Raw genomic sequence first — 26,379 nt, forward strand, 5'->3', positions numbered from 1 at the left:
ACACTTACACTCACACACACACCCGGAGCAGTGAACACACACACCACACACACGGAGCGTTGGGGGTTCATATCTTTATGATTTTAAGTGTACTGCCTTAATATTTTAATGGTTTGTATTGTTTAATAATAAAAACACTGTATTAACGGCTTTAACCTATCGTTCTTCTTTCGTCACGTGACAGTATTGATAGAGAAGTTAATTTACAATCTTCCTTACAAACGGGTGCATAGTCATTATTATTATCATCATCGTTATTATAATTATTATTTACTCTTACATTTACTGAGTTTCTGGTCTCAAATGTAGCTTTTTACTTCTTATAGTTTGTAAATGTGTGAATTTCTGTCATTATGGATATTAATGTTTGTAACACAGGTAATAAAGAGTTGTTTATTATTATTATTATTGTTTTTAAGTCTCTTATTATCATTAAGTCAGACTGAAACAGGACTAATACCATAGACTGTATAAAACAGACTAATACAATAATCCAAGTGAACCTGATGAAGAAAACTGCGCATGCGCGACTGAACGAATCACTCCCCGAGACGACTCATTCTTCCCGAGTCACATTAAAGATTGAACGAATCGTTCAAGAACGACCTATCACTACTGCGCGTGCGCGGTCTTCAAACAACCAAGATGGCGGCGAGTAACGGCGGAGGAATGGAGGTGGACGCGACAGGTGAGAAAATCACACGTTAGCCCCATTTAACGCGCTTTACAGCGAGAGATCCACTTGATTAAACACAAATACGACAGACGATCACTGGACTGAAATCACAGGTCGTCTCGAGCTGCTCTAGTGAGGCTCGAGCTGTTATTGACAGACTGACGCTGCTTGGGCTTGATTTTGATTGGTCAGCAGACCTCATAAGTCCCGCCTCATCGGCGGACTCTCTTCTGTGATTGGCTGCGCTTTGTTTTGACAGTAACAGCCTTTGCAGCGCTTCTTGCTTCGCTGTGTTTGAACACTTGAGCGCACATGTTGATATTCTCAGTGTTTGTTTTGGGTTACATGAGTTTACTGTCTTAAGTTCAAATGTGAAATTAACACGAGATTTCAGAAGGACATGATCACGTGACTGAAGCGGCTTCCCTCTGTTCCTGATCTGCAGCTTCTAACAACCAGTCTCTCTCTCTCTCTCTCTCTCTCTCTCTCTCTGTGTGTGTGTGTGTATGTCTCTCTCTCTCTCTCTTGTGTGTGTGTGTGTCTCTCTCTCTCTCTCTCTGTATGTGTGTGTGTGTGTGTGTGTGTGTGTGTGTGTGTGCAGCGAGCCCAAGTGTGATGGCGTCTGGAGTCACGGGGAGTGTGTCTGTAGCTCTGCATCCGCTCGTGATCCTGAATATCTCCGATCACTGGATCCGGATCCGCTCGCAGGAGGGACGAGCCATGCAGGGTATATATGTGTGTGTGTGTGTGTCTGCAGTATGTAGTCATGCAGTAATCATGCGTGTGTTTGCAGTCGTTGGCGCTCTGATCGGTAAACAGGAGGGCAGGAACATCGAGGTGATGAACTCGTTTGAGCTGCTGTTTCAGACCGTAGAGGATCAGATTCACATCGATAAAGAGTATTACTACATTAAAGAAGAGCAGTGTGAGTATCACACACACACTGTCTGTAGTGATTCCTAACGTGTGTGTGTTGTGTGACGCTGGTTTTCCTCCATCAGTCAAGCAGGTTTTTAAGGACATGGAGTTTCTGGGCTGGTACACGACTGGCGGCGCTCCGGACCAATCAGATATCCACATTCATAAGCAGGTGGGTGGAGCTGAGGATAAACTCCTCCCATCAGTGTGTTGCGTGTTACTGAAGCTGTGTGTGTGTTTGTAGGTGTGTGAGATCATCGAGAGTCCACTGTTCCTGAAGCTTAACCCCATGACCAAACACACCGACGTGAGTCACACACACACACTCAATCACTCACTCTATCCCTTTCTCTGTCTCTCTCTCTCTCTCTCACACACACACACACACACACACACACACACACACACTCAATCACTCACTCTATCTCTCTCTCTCTCTCTCTCTCTCTCTCTCTCTCTCACACACACATACTCACTCACTCACTCACTCACTCACTCTTTTTGTGAGTTTTGACCTTTGATCCTTTGTGTGTGCAGCTGCCAGTCAGTGTGTATGAATCTGTGATTGACATCATCAGCGGAGAGGTGAGTGTGTGTGTGTGTGTGTGTGTGTGTGTGTGTGTGAGTGAGTAGACTTCATCTAGAGCTCTGGAGAGGACAGAAAACATCTTCATCTGTAGATTTCAATCTTTAGAGAGTTTTACAAACAGCACACGCTTCAGTTTGATTCCTCTCTGTATTCTGCAGGTTTGTTCATATTTGATTCACACTGATTTCTACAACACTTTACTCCTGAAATCATGGACAGAATGAGTTTGTTGACAGTATTTTCTGATTTATGATGAACAGAGAAATCCAAAAACCCTTTTGAACAAACCTTTAACTCTAATATGAGGACAAGATCAGAGCAGAATTATCAACCTGACATCATCCAGTTATTAGATTTATGTGCTGGAGATTAATGCATATCTGTGCATACTTAATTAGATAATGGTTAATTTGCATATGTAAATGAACCATTTGAGAGAACTTGTGATAAACGTGTTAAATCTGTGAAAGTGATGAATCAGCTGCTGTCTGTTTGACATCGACATCTGAGGATTTTAACCCTTGATATCTGATCATTCATGTGAACTCTGTCTTTAGTTTGGAGGTCAGAGGTCGTGACCTTTTGTCCTCTCTGCTAGGCCACTATGCTGTTTGCTGAGCTGCCGTACACACTAGCGACAGAAGAAGCAGAGCGCATCGGAGTCGATCACGTCGCACGGATGATGGCCATCGGGACGGGAGAGAACTCCACCGGTGTGTGTGTGTTACAGAGTGTGTGTGTGTGTGCGAGAGAGAGAGTGTGTGTGTGTGTGTGTGTGTGTGTGTGTGAGAGAGAGAGAGAGAGAGAGAGTGTGTGTGTGTGTGTGTGTGTGTGTGTGTGTGCAAGAGAGAGACAGAGAGAGAGAGAGTGTGTGTGTGTGTGTGTGTGTGTGTGCGAGAGAGAGTGTGTGTGTGTGTGTGTGTGTGTGTGCGAGAGAGAGAGAGAGAGAAAGAGAGAGTGTGTGTGTGTGTGTGCGAGAGAGAGAGAGAGTGAGTGAGTGTGTGTGTGTGTGTGTGCGTGAGAGAGTGTGTGTGTGTGCGAGAGAGAGAGAGAGTGAGTGTGTGTGCGTGAGAGAGAGAGTGTGTGTGTGTTACAGTGTGTGTGTGTGTGTGTGTGTGTTACAGATAGTGTGTGTGTGCGAGAGAGAGAGAGAGAGTGAGTGTGTGTGTGTGTGTTACAGAGTGTGTGTGTTACAGTGTGTGTGTGTGTTACAGAGTGTGTGTGTGTGTGTGTTACAGAGTGTGTGTGTGTGTGTGTGTGTGTGTGTGTGTGTGCGAGAGAGAGAGAGAGAGTGAGTGTGTGTGTGTGTGTGTCTGTGTCTGTGTGTGTGTGTGCGTGAGAGAGAGTCTGTGTGTGTTTGTGTGTTACAGAGTGTGTGTGTGTGTGTGTGTGTGTGCGAGAGAGTGAGTGAGTGAGTGTGTGTGTGTGTGTGTGTGTGCATGAGAGAGTGTGTGTGTGTGACAGTGTGTGTGTGTGTGCGTGAGAGAGTGTGTGTGTGTGTGCGTGAGAGTGTGTGTGTGTTACAGTGTGTGTGTGTGTTTAACCATGTTTCTGTGTTCTCTGTCAGTGGCGGAGCATCTGATCGCTCAGCACAGTGCTATAAAGATGCTGCACAGCCGCGTGAAGGTCATTCTGGAGTACGTCAAAGCAGTGCAGGCAGGTCAGTTACTCACACACACACACACACACACACACACACACACACACACACACTGTAACACACATACACTGTAACACACACACTCAGACAAGTCGGGAAGTTGTGGCCTAATGGTTAGAGAGTCAGCCTTGTTATCTGAAGGTTGTGGGTTCGAGTCTTGGATTGTGGGGGGGGTGAATGACCCTCGACTGCTGACCGGCTGCAGCTGACACAAACAGATGGCTGCCCGCTAATAAAGAAAAAAATGTTCTTCTCTCAACGTCTCCCGTCTCGGTGCACTTAATCACTGTAGCACGCGGAGACACTGTTAGCGTTTAGCTTAGCACAAATCATTCCTTTGGATCCAAACAGGTTCATTTAGAAGCCACCAAACACTTGGGCACCTGTCCCTTTGCCTCTTGGTGCCCAAAGTACCCTTCTGCCTAAGCAAAATGTAATTTTTGTAATAACATGCCCTTTTGTGAATGCCTGCCCAGGCCCAATCTAAATATTAGTAAAATCTATGAATAATAATTTAGCCATAAATAAGATGACCCACATGATGACCTTTCACCTGACGACGACAAACTCATCCGACCGGGAAGATTCATCACACGCATTTTTTTATTGTTATAGTTAATTCAAAATAACTTTCCCACCATTGAAAAGCACAGACTGACTCTACTGTGTGTGTGTCTCTGGTGTGTGTGTGTGTGTCTCTGGTGTGTGTGTGTGTCTCTCTGTGTGTGTGTCTCTGGTGTGTGTGTGTGTGTGTGTGTGTGTATGTCTCTGTGTCTGTCTCTCTGTGTGTGTGTGTGTGTGTGTCTCTCTGTGTGTGTGTCTCTGGTGTGTGTGTGTGTGTGTGTGTGTGTGTTAGGTGAGGTCCCGTTCAATCATGAGATCCTGCGGGAGGCGAACGCTCTCTGTCACCGTCTGCCGGTTCTCAACACGCTCAAGTTCAAGACAGACTTCTATGACGTGAGTGTTTCTGCTCTGTGCTGCTCTTCTGTCAGTGTTTAGGAGCCAGAACAATGTTTTAGTTCTGAATAAGGGTTAGATTACTGACTCTTGATCTGATGAAGTGCTGATGTGAACCGTTTCACACGAGTTCTCTCGTCCTGCAGCAATGTAATGACGTGGGTCTGATGGCGTATCTGGGAACCATCACCAAAACCTGCAACAGCATGAACCAGTTCATCAACAAGTTCAACGTTCTGTACGACAGGCAGGGCATCGGCCGGCGCATGAGGGGCCTGTTCTTCTGAAACCCCTCAGTCTTATCTTTCTGACCGTCATCGCTGTAAATACAAGGAACGTGATGTCTTTGGTTAACTTTACTGTTGCATGTACAGATATCACACACAACCCTCCTGTAACTGAGTCAGGTTTATTTCTATAGCGCTTTATAATTTACTGATTCCTTTTTATTACTGTGAAACTATCATTTCGACTTCCTCTATGAAACAACCCTACAGAATACAGTAACATTATTCTGTTTTCTTATCGGGTTAAGTATTCATTTTTTTCTGAGAAATTTTTCAAGAGGCTGAAATAAAATCGCATCTTTACTCACACAGATCATCTGAAGGCACAAACATGTTCATAATTTGTTTATGCTTATTTTTAATTTTTTATATGTACCTGTTGTTTTTCAGTGTAAAAGTGATTTATTGGCCATTAAAAAAATAACTGGATGATACTTCAAAAAAGAGTAATATGTAGCGCTCCGTGGCTGCTGTATGAGACGAGAGCATTAACCCTTGACCTCCCTGTAAGACACTCCACAGCTCTAACTACTTCTGGAAATTAGAATTTTAAGATAAACTTCCAAATTATTCATTAAAACATGATATCTTTTAACTAGTTCCCAGGTGAATGTAATTCAGAAACAATGCTTTTTAATAAAGTGGTTCAGTAAGTTCAAAACAGAAGTCTTTATTTTAATAATAGTTGAAAAGAGATTCTTGCACGATCTGCTCATGCATGCATCCCAGAGCTTTATAACCCTATTTTAATAGTTTACACCAAACCCAGGCTGTGTGTGTGTGTGGGTTATTAATGCTCACGCTGCAGAACTTTAAACGCTAACAGATGTGACGCTCAAACTAACGAGGCTCAAACCTGCAGCTTTAACTGCGCGAGCGGAGACGCTCCCAGCAGGAGGTGTGTTCACGAGCATCTGTTTCCTGTAGCCTCAGGATTCAGGACAGACTCACAGGGTGAAAACTACTCCATATTTTATTCAACTTTCTTAACATCAATCATAATGAATCACAATGAATTCAGAAGCTCTATGCGCTGTCTGGCGTCTCGGCCGCGGGGTACTGGTGTCGGAGCGGGTCGTAGAGCTCAGAGCCGTAGTTGTAGGGATAAAGGTGGCCGTAATACGGTTGTGGATATTTCTTACTGACGCCCCCCAGCGGCTCCGGCGTGTCCTCGTCTGTCTCGGGCGGCGGCGGGGGGGCTTTACCCTTCATGGGCCGTGGCGGCCGGTCGATCAGGCAGTCAGGGTCCCAGTAAGGGTCGCAGTCGTACTCCATTCCCTTGAAGACGATGGGGGCCGGTGGAGGGGGCGGGGCCGGATCGTATTTCTTGGAGGGGGCGGGAGAGGGGGTGGGGCCTTCCAGCTTGCAGGTGGGGTGATAGCGCGGGTCACACAGCACCGGCACGGCTCCGCTCGGCATGTACACGATGTGCGGCTTGCACTGGGGGTCTTTACTGTTGCACAGATAGATAACATCAGCCTGAGTGATGGGCGGAGTCACGTGGGCTTTGACTGCAGCTGGGGGTGGGGCTGGGGGCGGAGCTGGCTTGCAGCTCTTGTCTTTGGCAGGGTCACATTTGGGAAGCGGAGGCAGGTGAGGAACCCCTAGTTTGCTCTGGTAGTACGAGGCGTTGGGGCCATAGACCTGCTCCAGGTGTCTCATCTGCTGGTACAGCATGCGGATCCTGTCGACCTCGTACAGCTGCGGGAGGACAAGAGCAGAGCAGAGTCACATACACCAGATAAAGGCAGAGAGGATCTGTGAGGATCTGTGAAGGTCTGAGGATCTGTGAGGGTCTGTGAAGGTTTGTGAGGATATGTGAGGATCTGTGAGGTTCTGTGAGGATCTGTGAAGGTCTGAGGATCTGTGAGGGTCTGTGAAGGTTTGTGAGGATCTGTAAGGATCTGTGAGGATCTGTGAAGGTCTGAGGATCTGTGAGGGTCTGTGAAGGTCTGTGAGGATCTGTGAGGGTCTGTGAGGTTCTGTAAGGATCTGTGAGGATCTGTGAAGGTCTGAGGATCTGTGAGGTTCTGTAAGGATCTGTGAGGATCTGTGAAGGTCTGAGGATCTGTGAGGGTCTGTGAAGGTCTGTGAGGATCTGTGAAGGTCTGAGGATATGTGAGGATCTGTGAGGTTCTGTAAGGATCTGTGAGGATCTGTGAAGGTCTGAGGATCTGTGAGGGTCTGTGAAGGTCTGTGAGGATCTGTGAAGGTCTGAGGATATGTGAGGATCTGTGAGGTTCTGTAAGGATCTGTGAAGGTCTGTGAGGATCTGTGAAGGTCTGTGAGGATCTGTGAGGATCTGTGAAGGTCTGTGAGGATCTGTGAGGGTCTGTGAGAGTATGTGAGGATATGTGAGGATCTGTGAGGTTCTGTGAAGATCTGTGAGGATTTGTGAAGATCTGTGAGGGTATGTGAGGATCTGCTATCTCTTACGCCCTCCGTGTGTCCGATGCTGCTGTAGTATCTGTAATACGCCTGGAAGTCTGGACTTTGCCTGTGCCAGCGAGGATCGGCGCTGCGTCTCGGGCGAGAGCTGGACAGGAATTCATTCGCCTTGTTGGAGTCGATTCTGACTGAAGCACCATCTAAGACACACACACACACACACACACACACACACACACACACACACACACACACACAAGCTCTGAGAGATGAAAGCCAGGGGAATTTTCTTCATTTCAAGACATAAACTAATATTAGATCTTTTCAGTGAGTACGGAGATATTCACCTTCCTGTTTGAGGATATTCAACAAGGATTTTGCCTCAAGCATGCCTTAAGTAAAACACAAAAACATTTTGTAGCACAATATATATATAATAAAGATGACACATTTTACAAATTTTACACAATTGCTTATACTGCTAAGAAATAGACAGCACATGAAGGTGAATGAAAGCTCACATGGCAGCAGCAGAAGGAACAACAGTCTCACTGCAGACATCATGACCTCTGACCTGCAGACATATACTGAATCTGAACATACCATACCACAGAACAAGACAAACAGTCATGAAGGCTACTAAACCCCTCTCTAAATGTTCCTGAAGCAGAGTAAGCATTAAAAGTGACAGAGTTTCACTCACCTCTCCCGTGATGCCTCTCCGTCGCTGAGCGCGCACAGGTCATCTTATACTCGTGCTCCGCCGCTCTTCTGTCAATCACTCGAGTTCAGCCTCACTATTGGTCAGATCCGAGGAAAGCCACGCCCACTGCTGCAGTGGACCACACCGTCGAGAGTTTCAGGTTTGAATCTTCCGTCCTTCATCAGTTCGGTCGCGTGTGAGCGCCTGTCGCCGGATTATTGTCGGTTTAGTTGAAAACAGATGTTTTCCGCCCCGCTGAATCTTTAAAAGCTGCTAATAAAACTGTTCTGCAGACGCGACACATTCCCGAAAAACTCCCTTCCCCTATTATCGCTTTTATTTTCATCCTGAGGAAAAGTCTCGAACACGTCTTCACCTGCTCACACACACACTTCTGAAGAGAAAACACACACTTCTGAAGAGAAACTCCTGAATCTGATGCTCTCGTTATGTTTATTAAGGTGTGGAGAAGAGAAATGAAAAATTCTGAAGAAATTAAAGCATGGGCTAATGCTGAAAATTTATTCATATCGATGTGTCCATTAAAAAGACTCGTAGAGGGAAAATTGCTCAAAATGTTAATATCATTATAGCAACACACATATTAATCTTTTTTTACTTGTTTATATGCAGTCTATGGTTTTAACACAGTTATTATTATTCAATGGTCAGGAAGGGGTTATATTTTTTATTTCACTTAGTATGAAGACTTTATGTTCACTTTCACACCCTGAAGGGGAATTATTTCAATAATTAAACTATTTCAAAATAGGTCTACTGAGAGAGCCCAAATGTTTTATCCTTACTTCAGGAATTTGTATCCGGTGTTCAGGGAAAATATTAATATTAACGTTAGCTCCTACAAGCTGTTTTATGGATGGTGATTGTAATATTATTAGTAAAATCTTATTATTTATTCGTTACACTACTAGTTACTGCTGAAAGTAATATTACTGTAGTTACTGCCCGTCACTGTTTACAATACGGTTTAATTTTCTTTTCTTTTTTTACTTTAGTTAATTAGATTTGGTATAAGCTAACCCTGAAAATATGAATTTCGACATTTACTTTATTAAAATCAAATAACATCTGTTAGTGACCTGTAATATGTGTGGAGAAGAAGATCCAGCAGGGGTTCAGATAAAAAATCGGCAGCTGGCAGCAGGAAGTGGCTGCCATTGACAGCCGGAAGGCAGTAACTGACAGCCGGATGGTAGGCGGGACCTGCCATTCGGTGGGAGCCAATCAGTATCGACCAACGTGGGCGCAACCAATCAGATATAACTGCACCCAGACGCTTCAGTAATGGTTGCGATTGATCAAACGGTAAGTTCAGAAATTGGTCATCGGAGTAATTAATGTTTTTTTGCGTTGTAAGTTTGATTTTAATTGTTATCTTGGTGAACGACTTGGTAGACTTGGTGCCTACTTTGATTTAATTATTCAATGAAATCTAATTAGTGGTAGCAACGTTGTTTGTGTACCTTGTTAGGGGCCTACCATTAACTTCAAATTACGTTTGACGTACCATTAAATATTAACGTTTGTTAGCGTGTTAACAGTCTATTGAACAATATAAAAGAATGTTGTTTGACTGGAATGATAGAAGATAAATTTGCAACACTAACCATATATTTTTGCATGTTAAGTCTTTCAGGAGATTGTGTGATATACATTAACTTAAGAGTTCTTAAAATAAGTTTTCTTTTTTTTTTTTTTTTTTTTGCACTATTGAGGTGTGTTTTCTCTAATACTATGCATGTGCAGAACTGTTCTGTGTACCAGTTGAAGTTGTAAGCATGTGAATGCAAAACAATTTTTTTATTTTTTTTATTATCTATACAAAATATAATGGACCGGTTCATAATTCCTTATAACTTTTAGGTCTAGTTTCACAGACATGGCTTGGATTAAGCCAGGATTAAGCTGTAGTTAAATTTAGAACTTTGAAGTAGCTTTTGTAAACATGCATTTAGAAAGGAAAAAAAACACATTACTGATGTGCATCTTGAGACAAAACCATGGCACTGACACTTTTTTTTTTTTTTTTTTTTTTTTTTTTTTTTTTTTTTTTTTTTGGTAATACCCAATAGTTGCCAGATGCTGTCCTGTTGGAAATTCTTCTTTACGTGATCCTGGAGGAGGGTGATGCTACATTATTAAGTCCGTCTTTGGTTTGTTCCAAATTCAGAAGTCTGTTGTACTGTATACAGACTCGTTTCGAAAGAGGGCACAATCCAGCTGGCTGACTGAGTATCTTTTTACATATTTGATTAGAGGTTTAAAAAGGTGCCATAACATTACATTTCTCAGTTGCCATGTCTGAATGTTTATCTTTGTAATAATGCTGTTTTCATGCTCCTCTCAATATACAGGTGGAACAAAATGGAGAACACTACTCTGTACATGATGACAAGATGCAATGGGAATAATCATTAATATGGCTGTGCATGCATGTCTACTGTTAATAAAGTAATTTAGGTATTAAAGTCACCATTTTCTTATGAATAATAAAATGCAGCAGCTAGAGTTCTTCCTAGAATCAGGAAGTATGACCGTATTAGCCCAGTTCTGTAAACCCTGTACTGGCTCCCTATCAAACATCGTATAGATATTAACATCTTCAATTATATTAATCTGTTTCTTTCTTATTTGAAGGTCACTGCAGTCACCCGGATCGAGTACGTATCCAGACCAGATGGTGGATCAGAACCTAGAAAGGACCTCTACTGCCCTGAAAGACAGCGGAGACCAGGACAACTAGAGCCCGATACAGATCCCCTGTAAAGACCTTGTTTTTTCTCCATTTTGTCACCGGTGGAGTTTTGGTTCCTTGTCGCCTCTGGCTTGCTTCGTTGTGGTCGCTTCATTTACAGCGATATCATTGACATGATTGCAAATGATTCCACAGATACTATTTAAACTGAACCAAGCTGAAGGATGACATCACTGAATTCAATGATAAACTGCCTTTTAAACTGACTACAAACTGAGTTTACTAATGTCCTTCTGCATTATTGACTGACACACTATTTTCCTATTTAATACTGTAAAGTTGCTTTGCTTTGATCTGTATTATTAAAAGCACTATATAAATAAACGATGCTTGACTTGACCATGTTGCAAGAGGAAAATGAGGTGAGATGCACATCCACCCTGGGTTTTACAGTGATTGGTGCAAGATGCTGGAGAAGTAACTCCGTATACCTCATCAGTTCTGATCTAAGAGTCTTGAAAATACCTCCGGATTGTTGTTAGTGATTCTGACTGATATTTTAGTCTGCTTGCTTACTGGATATATTTTATACGGTTTACATTGTAAAGCACTGACTTTGACAACTTACTAACCCAGTTACAAATTTAACAGCTACTTTATACTATATATATATATATATATATATATATATATATATAGTTGTTTCTTGAAATACTACAAATATAACCGCAAATTATGATTTTAAATAAAGGTCTCTGAGACTTGTCTCTTTTCAGTCATTTGTGTATATAGCCTATAATAAATATACAACATACACCCAGTAATTGCCACTCTCGTATATAAATATAAATTGTTTTATTTCACACAAACAATGATACATGCATAAACATTCAGCTGGAAATTAACGTTTAGCAAAATGATCTAATTTCTTTGTTTATATTTGATCAATATTTTAAATCAAATAATATACAATACTGACCTTTATACTTATTTAAAAAAGTATTAAACATAATCATAAGTGTATATAATTATTTATTTGTCTTCATGCCGCCGGCAGCCTCCTCCAATTTCCGGGTATTAGCGACAGCTGCCATCCGGTTTTATTGGCAGCCACTTCCTGCTCACAGCTGCCGATTTTTCGCTGAACCCCCTCTCAGAAGATCTGACATGCACAACACAGCTGAACCATGCATTTTTAAGTACCCTTAAATTGATATAGATTAAAACAATTCGAAAAACTACGTTAATTGGAGAAACTTTGCCAACATTCAACAACGTACAGAATTAATTAAGGACCGCATAAACACGGTAGCTGTGGTTCCCTAATAGTATCACTCATCCAATCAGGCATCACTCTGTTCGGACCTGAACCAATCACCGTTCAGACCATCCGAGACAACAGCCAATCATCTTCCAGAAAACTGGCATCTTCACTTTGACTGGTAACCAGTGAGTGTTTTCGCGCTCAATCGACACAGATCAGTATTTTTCACACCGCGTCTGATAGTGATCAATAACTGGAAATACACCTGATCAATAATTGGAAATCTGCCTGATCGATAACTGGAAATACACCGAAGTTGGCCATTAACTGATTCTGAGGTGAGTGTTTCTTCAGACTGATGATCGAGTTTTAAAAGAAATTTACCCAAACAGGTTCCAATTCTCTGAGGTAAAAGACGGTTTTTCTCGTGTGGATTTAGCATCCGATTTAATTTATATTATAAATATATGATTTTATCCTTTTTCCTGGAGTGAAGAAGGTTTTTTGATCCTAACCATCATGTTTGCGCGGTTTTCTTCAGTTATTTTACGATTACATTAGTTTAATGCTACAGCAGTTCTTAGCGCTAAAGTTTATTGACAGAGTTAACGTTAAACTAACGGTTGAGAATGCGGCCAACACAAAACCGAACTAATGTACTTATTAATTCAGGCTAACTATGAAACTTACGACCAGTTATTTCTGTCAACATTCAGCCGATTTCTCAGCGGCCTTGGATCTGAATTTCTTTCCCATATTTATTTTCTCTAGTCTATAACGTTAACGTTAAGCTCACAAAAGCGGTTAGGAAAAGTGCGCTTAAATCTCAGACTCTCCCACGTGACCAACTGACAGCTCTCGAGTAAAGAATAACGCATTTTCCTTTTTTCCTCATTTATCTTGAATTAATTGCATACACATGCTCCATACATCAAGTTCAGCTCCTGCATCCAACTCTACATTTACCTTATTCTAGCAAGAATTTTAATTCGAATTAATCTGATTGTGGGTTTTTCCCAACAGAATGTGAAGGGCAGAGGAGTTACACAAATCCAAGAGGAGTGTTTACATGTCGAATTTATTTTAAACTTCCTTTTTCTTTTGAACGATTCGCGTCATTTTTCGAATCAGAATATGTGCAGAGTTAAGTTTGGTTAACGTTACGTAGTGACTCATTAAGTGACGCACTTAACGTAATTAATCCTAACAGAGCTGGAGATGACGGAGCTTCGGCTGTGAACACACAGTCATCATTGGTAAGAGCTGTGAGAGTTTTTTAGTAGATTATTTATAAAGCGTTTGTGTTTAATGACAAAAACAACAGTCGATTACTGCCCTTGATATTGGAATCGCGGTATTTTTTCATCGCTATAATGCAGATAAAGAGGGTCTTTTGAAAAACGCCGATTTTCCAAATTAAGTTTAGCAATTATATTTTGTCGTCTTTCATGAAGACCACATTAGTGACCACATTTTGTTAATATAAATAACTGCTCATGGAAAAATACTTACTTCTGATTAGACTGTAGCTTATAACATTTAATTTTGTGTAAAAATATGACAACATACAAGATTTTAGAAACAATACAAGTTTAAAACATTTATAATGCCAATAACACAATAGTCAAGTCAAGTCACCTTTATATAGCGATTTAAACAAATTACATTGCGTCAAAGAACTGAACAACATTCATTAGGAAAACAGTGTGTCAATGATGCAAAATGATAGTTAAAGTAAGTTCATCATTGAATTCAGTGATGTCATCTCTGTTCAGTTTAAATAGTGTCTGTTTTTATTTGCAATCAAGTCAACGATATCGCTGTAGATGAAGTGACCCCAACTAAGCAAGCCAGAGGCGACAGCGGCAAGGAACCAAAACTCCATCGGTGACAGAATGGAGAAAAAAACCTTGGGAGAAACCAGGCTCAGTTGGGGTCAGTTCTCCTCTGACCAGACGAAACCAGTAGTTCAATTCCAGACTGCAGCAAAGTCAGATTGTGCAGAAGAATCATCTGTTTCCTGTGGTCTTGTCCTGGTGGTCCTCTGAGACAAGGTCTTTACAGAGGATCTGTATCTGGGGCTCTAGTTGTCCTGGTCTCCGCTGTCTTTCAGGGATGTAGAGGTCCTTTCTAGGTGCTGATCCACCATCTGGTCTGGATACGTACTGGATCTGTAATTTGTTTACTAAGCATGCAGAACAACCACCCAATAAAGCATTACAATAATCTAACCTTGAAGTCATAAATGCATGGATTAACATTTCTGCATTTGATATTGAGAGCATAGGCCGTAATTTAGATATATTTTTGAGATGGAAAAATATAGTTTTACAAATGCTAGAAACGTGGCTTTCTAAGGAAAGATTGTGATCAAATAGCACACCTAGGTTCCTAACTGATGACGAAGAATTGACAGAGCAACCATCAAGTCTTAGACAGTGTTCTAGGTTATTACAAGCAGAGTTTTTAGGCCCTATGATTAACACCTCTGTTTTTTCTGAATTTAGCAGTAAGAAATTACTCGTCATCCAGTTTTTTATATCGACTATGAATTAAGATTTAAGAAAATATATAAGAAATATAGAGCTGAGTATCATCCGCACACCAGTGATACACACTTGTGTACCAGAGGAAGGGGGTTAATTGAAGAAAATATATAAATATATAATAAATGACTCAGAACATGTAATTATTTAATAAACTGTTGTTGTGTTATAAAATTATACCTTTTATTCAAGGAAAAATCTTTTAATGACTGAAAATTCAAGGTATAGGTTTGTCACCCATACACACTCACAAACAAACAAACACACACACAAATTGTGAATGGCTTATATAGAGAAAGTGAGCAAAGAGCGCTGCATTTATCAGTGTTGAATCTGCCGGTCACTTCAGTGCAGATTTGTATCTGTCTGTCTGCTGATGGATTGATCAATAACTCTGTTGTGTTTGTGTTGATCTGCAGAACAGCATGGATGAGTCCGCGGCATACAGGTAAACTAGTGACCGCACAGATACTAACACACTAATGATGTCATTGTCCTCCTGAACACCTGTGTGTGTCTGTGATGCAGTTCAGAGGATGAGGACGTCTCTCTGACCGGAAGTGACTTTGAGTTCCATCTCACAACCTCTAAGAGAAAACTCAACTCGACTCAGGGAGCCACAGTGAGTACACACACACACACACACACTTACACTCACACACACACACACACACTCACACACACACAGACACTTACACTCACACACACACACACACGCACTTGCACTTACACTCACATACACACTTACACTCACTCTCTCACACACACACACACACTTACACACACACACTCTCACACGCAGACACGCTCACACACACACACTTACACTCACACACACTCACTCTCTCACACACACACACACATGCACGCGCACACACACACTCACTCTCACACACACACACACACTCATTCTCACACACACACACACACACTCATTCTCACACACACACTCATTCTCACTCACTCACACACACACACACACACTCACTCTCACACACAGACAAACTCTCACACACACACACACACACTCTCACACACACAGTCACAATCTTACACACACACACAGTACAAATGTGTGTTTTAACCGTTTCTCCTTTCCTTTGGAGTCTCCTAAGAGGGTTCGTCATCTGTCAGTCAGCGGCTCCAGCCAATCACAGACACCGGAGGAGTCTCGGGGCCTCGGGCCCCACGGTGCTCAGACGGAGGGCCGCATCACTGCCTGTCATCTGTATGAAGCGGTGCGGTCCGGCCGCAGTGCACTGCTGGTGAGAGACCACCGATGCTGATGATCGGGGGGGATTTCATATGCTCAGTCCTCTGATTGGCTCTCTCTTAGACGGTGATAGATGATTGGCTGGAGGAGTACAGAAGAGATCGAGAGGCGGGGATTCTGGAGCTCATCAACTTTGTGGTTCAGTGCAGTGGCTGTAAAGGTGACACAGATCAGACACAGACCTAAAGATATCATGTGTGTTTCTGAAACAAATGAGTTGTGTTGTGTTTCAGGTGTCGTCACCAGAGAGATGTTCAGCCGCCTGCAGAACGCTGATATAATTAGTCACCTGACTACAGAGTTTAACGAGGTCAGGGGAGTCAACACATCACATTTCTGTTTTTGACCCCAGCCGTATAGCTTTCCCTGTAAAGGTGCGCTCACATTCACTGCTGCTCTAGAACATTAGGAGCAGAGTTACTGAACAGGGCAATGGCTTGAGGGTAGATGGGAGTGAAAAGATCTGCATTTCTAAGTCATTTCAAAGTAAATCAATGAGGGATTTCACATGATGGATGTTGGGATTGAGTTTGGTTGAACTTAAACGTTTTTTTATGTTAGCTGTTTGATAACTTCGTGAAGCCAAGGGCTAATTACAGTACATATATTACATGATCTGTCTGCGATAAAACAAATGAGTATTCTGATACATCGCCCCCCTAAACTTCTCTCTACCTCCTCCTCTTCTTCTGAATCAGTTCTGGTTCAAACAAATATATCTTAATTCAACCTATTTTTCCGCTTGCCATTGTATCGTGTTTATAAAAAATATCTCTTTGGGTTTGAGTCTTTAATCTTTGTGACTTTATGGATCTTCTGTATGCAGGAACAGCTTTTAACACTCCAAAGAGATTGCATCATGTGTGTGGAAGCATATGGGCAGCAATGTTCAATTTGGAATGTAATATGTAAAATGACGATGCATTTTGCATTTGGTGCAAAATGAAAATGAAATTACATCATTTTCATCTTATTTTAACGCTTTATAAGTTGCAAAATGAAAATGATTAGATATGTATAAGATGTTTAAGCAAAACCATGGCAAAATTATCATTCAAATGCTATTTTTCTTAATTGCATTAACACTCACAGTCAAGACATTTACGATTGCATTTTCATTCAGTGTCCCACAATGATTGTAGCAAAATTCAAAGTGCACATTGAAAATGCATTCCGAGCCGATCACGTCTCCGCCCCCTCGCACCATGTCAATCACTCGTGAACAAGGCGGGGCTTGCAGAAGGTCAGGAGACTCAAGACTAAAGAGGATTCAAGTGAGAGAACATGGTCAAGACAGTTGGTCCGTGTACGTCTTGATCATTTCAGATTATGGCTTCGATATTTCATTCGCACTTGTGGGCGGAGCTGAAACGCTGCTTTCATCTGATTGGTCGAATCGCTTCACCTTCAGCTCGGTCTTTTCATTCTTTCAGACAGAATAAGAGTCGGTGTGACTGAAGCACTGTAAAGTCTGAAACCACCGCTCACTGTTCATTAGCATAAGATTTGAATCAGATGTAGCTGGGCACATAATTCGTGCTGCTGCAGGGAAAAAAAGGAAAGAAAAAAAAGAAAAGGATTTATATTAGGGCTGTGCGATATGGACAAAAAAATATATATCACGTTTTGTTAATCAATTTTGCGATTTTGATTTTAATCAGGATTTTGACACACCCAGACATGCTTTACTGTCATAAATGCATTCAGTATAAATTTGAAACATATTTCCAAAAGAAAACCAATGAGAGCTTTATCAAAAAGTTGTAACGTCTCTAGAACAGACATAAGTCAAAATAATCACTTAGTAAAGATGTCACACAAAATGTCTAGATATATGGCAAAAAAAAAACAAACGTGTTCAGGGATTTGTATTGTTTTGCCATGCATTGGTCATTGAGCTCACTGTAGCGGAGCCTCAGGTGTTATAAGTTTTGCCCAATATATTTATTGCCCATGGTTCACACATACTCCGTCTGCAGCGTGTATACAGTGAGTTATGTGTACGCGGTTCAGAAGCAGCAACGAGAGCGCGTTACTGTAACACATTAAAATCATGCATGAACGAATCTATCACTCGCACGCAGACTTCCTTTGCTCTGTTAACAGACAAGTGTGCTCAGATCAGAGACTGTATAAGACTCAGATACACACTGCCTTACAACGTGTCTCCTCTCGCTCAACCTGTGTCCTGTGCACTCACAACTCTCTCTGTGCTCACACGCAAGACATTCAATCTCTTCACACCTTTCTATTTATAACCTTTTCTGTTCTCATCTTTTTACTGCGTGCAGTGTGAACGTTATGATCCGTTAACATGGACTCGAAAGAAAGAGGCTACACATCACAGACAGAGAGTGTGAACCTGGAGCATATGCCCAGTCGCCTCAATCAAATCACGATTTTATTTCAATTAATTGCACAGCCCTAATTTATATATAAATATATAGGATTTATTTCTTGTTTATATTGATTAACCTGGAGCTGGCAGGTGATTGGACTGCTGTTGTTCTGAGCTGTTTCTGGAGACACACACACACACACACTCCTCTGTTTCTGCAGGACTCTGTCAGTTATCCGCTGGTGTCGGTCGGCTCTCAGTGGAGGCACTTTCGTGAAGGTGTGTGTGAGTTTGTGTCTCTGCTGGTTCGTGGCTGTCGTAACAGTCTGCTGTACGATGATTTCCTCTTCTCGTCGTTCATCGCTCTGCTCACGGGTCTGGCCGACTCTCAGGTCCGAGCCTTCAGACACACCAGCACGCTCATCAGTGAGTCTCAGCCCGGCAGTGCACGATGAGATGCTCCGTTAGTCAGTTACACTGGTTTAAAGTGTACCGTCCTCTGTGTGTGTGTGTGTGTGTGTGTGTGTGTGTGTGCGCAGCCATGCGGCTGATGTCGTCCATAGTGTCCGTCGCTGCGGAGGTGACCGCTCAAGCGCTGATGACCCGGAGACGCTGTGAGCTGGAGAAGAACAAGCCAGTTGAACACAGAGCCATAGACCGAATAGAAGAACTGGAGAGCTCTTACAGAGAGGTTAAACACACACACACACGCACACACACACACACTATTGTCTGATAGTGTCAGTGCCGTCGAATCAATATCACTGAATATTAAGTGTCTTTTAAACCCCTTTGGTTAGACACAGGGCTTTATGTGGATATACTGTATGTATGCTGATAAAGTTGAATCAATTTGTTTTATAATAGTTGTTAATTAAAGTGTAAGACTGTAAAGGTTTAGATTTTTTACATTTTGGTGTAGTGCCAAACTGAATTACTTTTATCTGCTGTGTGTCACTGCCATCACGAAGCAGTTCATCACCTGTGTGTGTTTTGCTTCCTTGATTGTTATTTTGCTGTTTATTACTGTGAAGCTGCTTTGAATCTGTATCATGTAAAGCGCTGTAGAAATAAATATGACGTGACTCAAGGGTTAGTGTGTGTGTGTGTGTGTGTGTGGCAGCTGCTGGAGCATCAGGAGGACCTGCGCTCTCTAATGAACGGGATCTTTAAGGGTGTTTTCATTCATCGGTATCGGGACAGAGTTCCTGAAATCCGTGCCATCTGCATGGAGGAGATGGGGGTGTGGCTCAGAGAAAACCCCGCCTCTTTCTTCAATGACGAGCACCTCAAATACGTGGGCTGGATGCTGCACGACAAGGTGTGATTAGCCTAAAAACACACCGTGCTGCTCTGATGATCAGACCCATATACAAACCATTCTGCACTGATAAATGTGTGTGTGTGTGTGTGTGTGTGTCTTTCAGCAAGCTGCCGTGCGACTGCAGTGTGTGTTGACTTTGCAGAAACTGTACGTGGAGAAGGATTTCATCAGCCGGTTAGAGCTCTTTACCAGCCGCTTTAAGGTGAACACAAACACACAGACGGGTTTAAAGGGTTAGTTCACCCAAAAATGAAAATTATGTCATTGGAACACAGTTTAAGATATTTTAGATTTAGTCGGAGAGCTCTCAGTCCCTCCATTGAAGCTGTGTGTACGGTCTACTGTCCATGTCCAGAAAGGTAAGAAAAACATCATTAAAGTAGTCCATGTGACATCAGAGGGTCAGTTAGAATATTCTGAAGCACTGAAAATACATTTTGGTCCAAAAATAGCAAAAACTGTGACTTTATTCAGCATTGTCTTCTCTTCCGTGTCTGTTGTGAGCGTGTTCAAAACAAAGCAGTTTGTGATATCCGGTTCGTGAACGAATCATTCAGTTCACCAAATCGAACTGAATCATTTTAAACGGTCAATGGTTTACATTTCCAATAAGCATTAATCCACAAATGACTTAAGATGTTCACTTTTTTTTAATGTGGCTGACACTCCCTCTGAGTTCAAACAAACCAATATCCCGGAGTAATGCATGCACTCAAACAGTGACTGACTGAACTGCTGTGATGAACACGAGCCGAGGCAGATAGCGAACAATAGACTGACTCGTTCACGAGTGAAGAGCCGTTTCTGTCAGACACGTCCGATTCGTGAACCGAGGAGCTGATGACACTGCGCATGTGTGATTCAGCGTGAAGCAGACCGACACACAGAGCGTCTGAACTGAACTGATTCTGTGCTAGTGTTATGAGTGCAGGTAAACCGAAGGCTTGAATCAAGGGCCATCATCGCAAATGACATCATTACATCGAGCGCAAAAGAACCGGTGAACCATTTTCTTCAACCGGTTTATTGAATCGAACTGTCCGAAAGAACTTGAAATATTGTGATGTAATTTTGAAGCTATATCGCCCCCCACTGACAGGGAAACTAACCCTTTACACTCAGATGGATGTATGAGATCAAACCGTGTCAGACTGACTCCAGACCAGTGGCTCATCCCTGTTTCCTAACCCTGAATGAGAAGTGCTGTATAATTGTAGTAATTCATGGTTTATTTGGGGTATATTCATGTTTCAGCCGCTGGTCTTTAAATGTGTGTTTCTCTGCTCAGGAACGGATTCTGTGCATGATTCTGGATAAAGACTCAGACGTGGCAGTGGAAACAGTGAAGCTGTTACTGCTCATTAAACAGTGAGATTCTGTTCCTTAATTAGCTGCTTTGGATGTGTGTTCACATTTAACAAAGTGATGTCGACCTGCTGTGAGTGTGAAAATATCTTGTGTGTGTGTGTGTGCGCGCGCGCGTGTGTGTGTGTGTGTGTGTGTGCAGGCAGACAGATGAAGGCCTGAGTGAGGAGGAGTGTGCTGCTGTGTATCCGCTGGTTTTTGCCACACACCGTGGTCTCGCCTGCGCAGCCGGACGATTCCTGTACCTCACGTATGTTCAGCTTCATCATGACATCATCATCATCATCTCCTCACAAACCAGGTGTGTGTGTGTGTGTGCAGGCTGTGCAGTGTGTTGGACGAGCGCTCAGACAAACGCAGTGTTTCTGTCCTCCGTTTGCTGGCACATTTCTTTATTGAGAGTAAGGTAAACCACATCCCATCATGCATTGCCCACATGCTTCTGTCTTCTCTTAGATCACATGATCGTTGTACTGTTGCAGTGAGCGTAAACACATTTTGTGCTAACCAGTTTTCTCCAACAGTTCAAATTATCGGATGCTAACATTGTCTTCTATGATGTGCAACACAAACACCTCTACTAAGATCTCAGAAAAAGTTGTCTGGGGTTTCATGACCCTTTAAATTAACATTTATCTTAATTTCTGGAGTATGAGCACAAATATTGTTGGCGTATGAATAAGAACTGTTTCGTGTTTGCTTCATAAATCCTGATGTCCCAGGTGTGCATCAATGTTTTAGCAAGATGAACTGTGACTGGAGCTGTGGTGTGTGTGTGTGTGTGTGTGTGTGTGTGTGTGTGTGTGTGTGTGTGTGTGTCAGTATCATGAACACGCGGCGTATCTAGTCGATAGTCTGTGGGATGTTGCGGGGGAGGAGCTAAAAGACTGGGAACTGATGACATCACTACTGCTGCAGGAGAGTGGTGAGTGTGTGTCCAATCAGTCTTGTGATTCTCTGAGTGCTTTATGCAGACACAGGTGTGTGTGTGTGTGTGTGTGTGTGTGTGTTGTAGGTGTGGAGGACGAGCTGGAGAGCGCTCTGATTGACATCATGATGTGTGCAGTGAGACAGGCGTCTGAGGCCACGCCTCCCAGCTCTCGAGTGCAGAGGAAGGTGAGACTGACTAACTAAAGATAACAATATTAGCGTCCACACCTACGACTGATATCGTCTGTTTGTTCATGCATCACCTGCGTCTGCCTCTTTAAATTCTCCAGCTCGTTATAGCAGGATGGATTCTGATTGGCTGTCACTTTGTTTAGCTTTAGCTGTGAGCTTGCTAACCCACAATTCAACAGGACATTGATGTAAGGCTGCAACTTTTTAGATTAAATAATTAATTGATTAGACTTTTTTTATTGGGTGTTATTGCATATCCTGTCCAATGCTGTCCTCCAAACAAGTGTGTGAACTCAGCGCTAGGAAAACAAATGCAGTAATTATGTCTGTGTTCTGTGTTATACATTATGTGCAAAATAACTAATATGGGTTGTCCTTTCAAAGCAGAAAGAAGGTTTAAATTGCTTATGTTAAATCATAGAGATGAGAAAGCACAAGCTCAGTGCTCTCAGGTAAGAGTACAGCTCTGTAGAAACACACATTCTGTCATTTCTGTATCCTGTAATTCTAAGAAACTTATTGCATTTATATTCAGTTATACTACGGGATTGTTCAGTGCTTGAATCTGATTGGCTGAGGAACGTTCTGATGTGTGCAGTAATTTTCTGGGAAATGCACAGTGAACGTAGTTCCAGGCAGCTCTCCTGACTGCGTTACACTTCCATCGCTTTGTATTGTTAATGTAATAACGGTCGCGCAGTTTGCACAGAGAGCTGTTGTCAGCGCTGCCCTGACGATGTTATCAGTGAGAATAGTGTCGCAGCTTAAAGACTAAACATCACATTTCTCTCTAGTGGTGTAACAGTGCTGTTTAGAGACACAGAGAGGTACGTTAGCCTAATCCACACAATCCCCCTCTCTCTCTCTCTCTCTCTCTCTTTCAAGGAGAGTACTTTTTGTACACGAAGAAAACAAAAATAACGACTTTATTCAACAATTCCTCTCCTCTGTGTCTCTCCACATCAGCGTAGCGTCACTTTGGCGAATCTGATCTGTATACAGATGGTGTTTGCTCTTCTGTGTCGATGCACTGTTCTCTTTCAAACCAAAGCGTAAATAAACATAAACACTTATCTTTGTGGCACGGCTGACACAGACAAGCGTACACTGACTGCGTTCAGCTCATATGCTCCTAAATGATGCTACGCTGATGGGGAGAGACACACATCAGAAGGTCTAGCCGAGGTGAGGCTGCTCTCGTCGGATAGATGATCACTGATCTCTCGCTGATCGAGTGGAGCTCACCGTCTCTGAGATCGGCGAAACATCTTTAATGAGCCGAGGGTGTGAGGAGTGACTGGAGCGAGGAGCAATTCATGCCAATGGCCCATAATATAACCGCATATTTAGCAAGAGTTCACATGTTAAACATATTTAGCCATAGCTTGATACAGATAATTTCTCAGATCAGAAGATTATAATGATGGCATAATTGAGAGGGAAGTTATAGGTTAGTTCTCAAGGAGTTTGTCTGTTCCTTTTACTGAATATTTTTGGGTTAAAGCATGATGCTGAGTGAGAGAGATGTTTCCCTACGAAATGAAGAAGACCGCAGCAGCACAAGCACAGCATATCCGCAGGGTTCCTCGTTGCTCGGCTCGCCAAGCTTTACTTTTGTGGCTCGCATGGCAGTAAATAATAGTGATATGATCAAGCAGTCAAAAAACATTAAAAACAAGCAGGACTATAACATAACCCATTTAAAAACTCATTAAAGGCCATCTTTCAATTTAATTGTATACTTAATTGATACGGAATCTTGTACGTAAATGTTAATTTAAAAAGACACATAAGAATACATATGTTTTACAACACCCACGGGCAGAAATTAAGAAAAAAGTGTACCTATTCTAAGCTACGCTCCAAGAAACCGCCTTTTCCTGACTAACACAGATCTGTGTGTGTGTTGAAGAACCTGACGGCGCGGGAGAAGAGGCTTCAGGCTCAAGAGCGAAGACGCATCACAAACCATTTCATCCCCCAGCTGCCTCAGTTACTGGCGAAGGTGAGTGTGATGAGAGCCGGACTAGAGATGTGTAGATCTCTGAAGATGTCGCTGAAGCCTGTGTTTGCTCTCAGTTCTCTGCAGACGTGGGGAAGGTGAGCTGTCTGCTCCGAGCTCCTCTGTATTTCCAGCTGGAGGTTTACAGTACATCAGGACGCCTGGAGAAAGTACGAGCCGTCTCATCAATCACATCATCTTCACTCTTATTCTCTTCTGTATCAAATGATGCACAAACTCTCTCGCTATTTGCATCTGAATGTGTATATTTGGGTTTATTGAAAAATATTGTTAACTTTTTTTTTAAGGCTAAAATAGTTTTTTCTGCTTCAGGTAAATTCGTAAATTAAATTTGATATTGGACTGGTCACTATTTGCTGTGCTTCATTTTATGATATCTTTTGGCTTTTTTTTTTTTTTTATGTTCTTGAGATAATTTTACAATAATTGTAAAAAAAAAAAAAAAAGTCCAAATGTTTGGTGTTTTCTCAGGTAATGTGCTCATAAGATTGGTACATGCAGTAAAGTGATTAGTTGTGTGTTAGATGGATACCAAAGCTGTTGCTGATCTATAAAGAAGTGTTAGATGAGGTCTGTCTCTGTGTGGTCTCTCTCAGTGTCTGGACCTGCTGCTGTCTCAGGTGTGTGACATCATGCTGAAGCACCGTGAGGACAGTGTGCTGGACGCTTGTGTGCGTGTGCTGTGTGCCTTGTGTAGTGATTGCTACAGCTTCTGTGGTCGAGCTGAGAGAGCCGTCAGTCAGCTGCTGGACTCAACCGTGGAGAAATTCAGCTCAAACCTGGCTGAGATACTGCAGGTACACAAACACACCTGAGTGAAGCAGCATCACTCTCATCACTTCACAGCTCGTGTTCCTTGATCTGATGGAGCGACCGTCCGCTCCTACACAACACTGCCTCCACCAGTGGCATGATGTCTGACAGAAAATTACACACTAATCCATTTATGAGTTGGTTTTCTTTAACTGAATTTCCCCAAAAGTAGGTTTTGTCAGATTTTGCTCACTTCTTGAGACGAAAACTGTAGCTGAGCCGTGTGTGTGTGTTCTTCAGGGATCGGCTGATGAAGATGATTTGTATGGAGCTGCTTCCTCTTTGAACATTCTAGCTGTCTTCAGCAGGTGTGTGTGTGTGTGTGTGTGTGTGTGTGTGTGTGGGAGGATTTACAATTTTAAAATATAAACAGATCTTGGTAAAGATGGGCTGAATATTTTGATGCCCTCCTTAATCACCAGTCACTGATAGATCTTTCCTTCTTGGAGGAGCTACCAAATTGGCAAACTATTCAAGACCTTGATCTCAATCCAATATTCCTAGAGGTGTTTGCAGCTGTTAAAAATAATGAAGGGATCCCTGCTGAGCTCCTTAAACAAGGGGGTTATCTGTGTACCAGGATGATCCATTAATACACCCTACAGGTCTGGAGTGTGTCCCTCACCGATGGAGAGATGACAGTATTGTCCCTCTGTACTAACACAAGGGTGACACACTTCACACCCGACGGGAATCACACTATTCGTGTGTGGTTGGATGCTTGAACATTTTGAGTTTATTCGCTTCATTCGTGTGTGAAATTAACTTCACAACATACTAGTGTTGTCACAATACAAGAATTATTGTTTTGATACCGACACCTAGTCAAGAATTGCGATTTCGATTAACATTCTAATCATATAACACACTAATAAATGAACATATGAACAGCAGATATATTAAACATTAGAACAAAATATGAAATATCAAAATATAAAAAATGAATTAGAGCAATGACATTCAAGGTAAAGAAAGAATAAATTTAGCAGCATTATCTCCGTTATCAGAAATAAGAGTAATAAATATATCTTGATTCTGAACTTTAAATTATGAACAGCGATTATATTAAACAATGTTTCTGAACTCAGAAGATTAAATGTCAAAGATAAATAATATCAATTTAAGCAATGGCATTCAAGTAAAAAAAAAATCAAATTTAGCAGCAATATCTCAGATATTGTAACTTACTCTGTCAGTTGTGCAGCCTTTCCTTTCAGAGGAGAAAACACAGCCAGTGAGCTTTAGTGAGCGTCATCCTTTTCTACAGTCGTGGACCGGCGGTCACAGTATCACTTGTGCTCGCTCATGCAGTCTAGTGATGCACGGCTCCGGTTTCTCTCCAACCCGCGGGTCCCGCTTTTAGGAAATTATTTGGCCCACCCCAGACCGCAAATAAAGTACAATTTCTTCACCCACC

General features: G+C 42.2%; 3 protein-coding genes across 3 annotated transcripts in view; 2 read left to right on the forward strand and 1 right to left on the reverse strand.

Moving 5' to 3' along the window:
- The first annotated feature begins 639 nt into the window (after positions 1 to 639).
- On the forward strand, positions 640 to 5,722 carry LOC113085490 (COP9 signalosome complex subunit 6-like). Its single transcript, XM_026255163.1, has 10 exons — positions 640 to 688; positions 1,278 to 1,403; positions 1,470 to 1,601; positions 1,678 to 1,766; positions 1,839 to 1,901; positions 2,132 to 2,179; positions 2,782 to 2,896; positions 3,751 to 3,843; positions 4,700 to 4,800; positions 4,947 to 5,722. The coding sequence occupies exons 1-10, from the start codon at positions 646 to 648 to the stop codon at positions 5,085 to 5,087; spliced, it is 951 nt and encodes a 316-aa protein (XP_026110948.1). The 5' UTR covers positions 640 to 645; the 3' UTR covers positions 5,088 to 5,722.
- Positions 5,723 to 6,042: 320 nt separating this feature from the next.
- On the reverse strand, positions 6,043 to 7,865 carry LOC113085487 (leucine-rich repeat extensin-like protein 3). The gene is made up of 3 exons (XM_026255161.1): positions 7,823 to 7,865; positions 7,524 to 7,663; positions 6,043 to 6,788 (listed from the first exon to the last, which is right to left on the reverse strand). The coding sequence occupies exons 1-3, from the start codon at positions 7,863 to 7,865 to the stop codon at positions 6,114 to 6,116; spliced, it is 858 nt and encodes a 285-aa protein (XP_026110946.1). The 3' UTR covers positions 6,043 to 6,113.
- A 7,321-nt stretch (positions 7,866 to 15,186) lies between these two features.
- LOC113085491 (cohesin subunit SA-2-like) overlaps positions 15,187 to 26,379 on the forward strand; it is a 37,079-nt gene continuing 25,886 nt past the window's right edge. Inside the window, exons 1-18 of the mRNA XM_026255164.1 lie at positions 15,187 to 15,191; positions 15,233 to 15,326; positions 15,811 to 15,969; positions 16,041 to 16,137; positions 16,211 to 16,287; positions 18,537 to 18,741; positions 18,855 to 19,006; positions 19,439 to 19,636; positions 19,743 to 19,841; positions 20,928 to 21,007; positions 21,147 to 21,254; positions 21,326 to 21,410; positions 21,827 to 21,929; positions 22,020 to 22,120; positions 24,039 to 24,131; positions 24,206 to 24,298; positions 24,746 to 24,946; positions 25,203 to 25,270. Coding sequence (XP_026110949.1) covers positions 15,187 to 15,191; positions 15,233 to 15,326; positions 15,811 to 15,969; positions 16,041 to 16,137; positions 16,211 to 16,287; positions 18,537 to 18,741; positions 18,855 to 19,006; positions 19,439 to 19,636; positions 19,743 to 19,841; positions 20,928 to 21,007; positions 21,147 to 21,254; positions 21,326 to 21,410; positions 21,827 to 21,929; positions 22,020 to 22,120; positions 24,039 to 24,131; positions 24,206 to 24,298; positions 24,746 to 24,946; positions 25,203 to 25,270 — 2,018 coding nt within the window. The remainder of the gene's footprint in view (positions 15,192 to 15,232; positions 15,327 to 15,810; positions 15,970 to 16,040; positions 16,138 to 16,210; positions 16,288 to 18,536; positions 18,742 to 18,854; positions 19,007 to 19,438; positions 19,637 to 19,742; positions 19,842 to 20,927; positions 21,008 to 21,146; positions 21,255 to 21,325; positions 21,411 to 21,826; positions 21,930 to 22,019; positions 22,121 to 24,038; positions 24,132 to 24,205; positions 24,299 to 24,745; positions 24,947 to 25,202; positions 25,271 to 26,379) is intronic.

Source organism: Carassius auratus, unplaced genomic scaffold (assembly GCF_003368295.1).
Source record: "Carassius auratus strain Wakin unplaced genomic scaffold, ASM336829v1 scaf_tig00041688, whole genome shotgun sequence".
Taxonomy (NCBI): Eukaryota; Metazoa; Chordata; class Actinopteri; order Cypriniformes; family Cyprinidae; genus Carassius; species Carassius auratus.

Bases quoted from the DNA above. Each gene is read 5' to 3' on its own strand.
- LOC113085490 (XM_026255163.1), top strand. From the start codon at position 646: ATGGCGGCGAGTAACGGCGGAGGAATGGAGGTGGACGCGACAG. The intron at 1,602-1,677 runs GTGAGTATCACA...TTCCTCCATCAG, and splicing joins CTACATTAAAGAAGAGCAGT to TCAAGCAGGTTTTTAAGGAC. The intron at 1,767-1,838 runs GTGGGTGGAGCT...GTGTGTTTGTAG, and splicing joins ATATCCACATTCATAAGCAG to GTGTGTGAGATCATCGAGAG.
- LOC113085487 (XM_026255161.1), bottom strand. From the start codon at position 7,865: ATGCTTGAGGCAAAATCCTTGTTGAATATCCTCAAACAGGAAG. The intron at 7,664-7,822 runs GTGAATATCTCC...ATGGTGCTTCAG, and splicing joins GAATATCCTCAAACAGGAAG to TCAGAATCGACTCCAACAAG. The intron at 6,789-7,523 runs GTAAGAGATAGC...GTCCTCCCGCAG, and splicing joins GCATCGGACACACGGAGGGC to CTGTACGAGGTCGACAGGAT.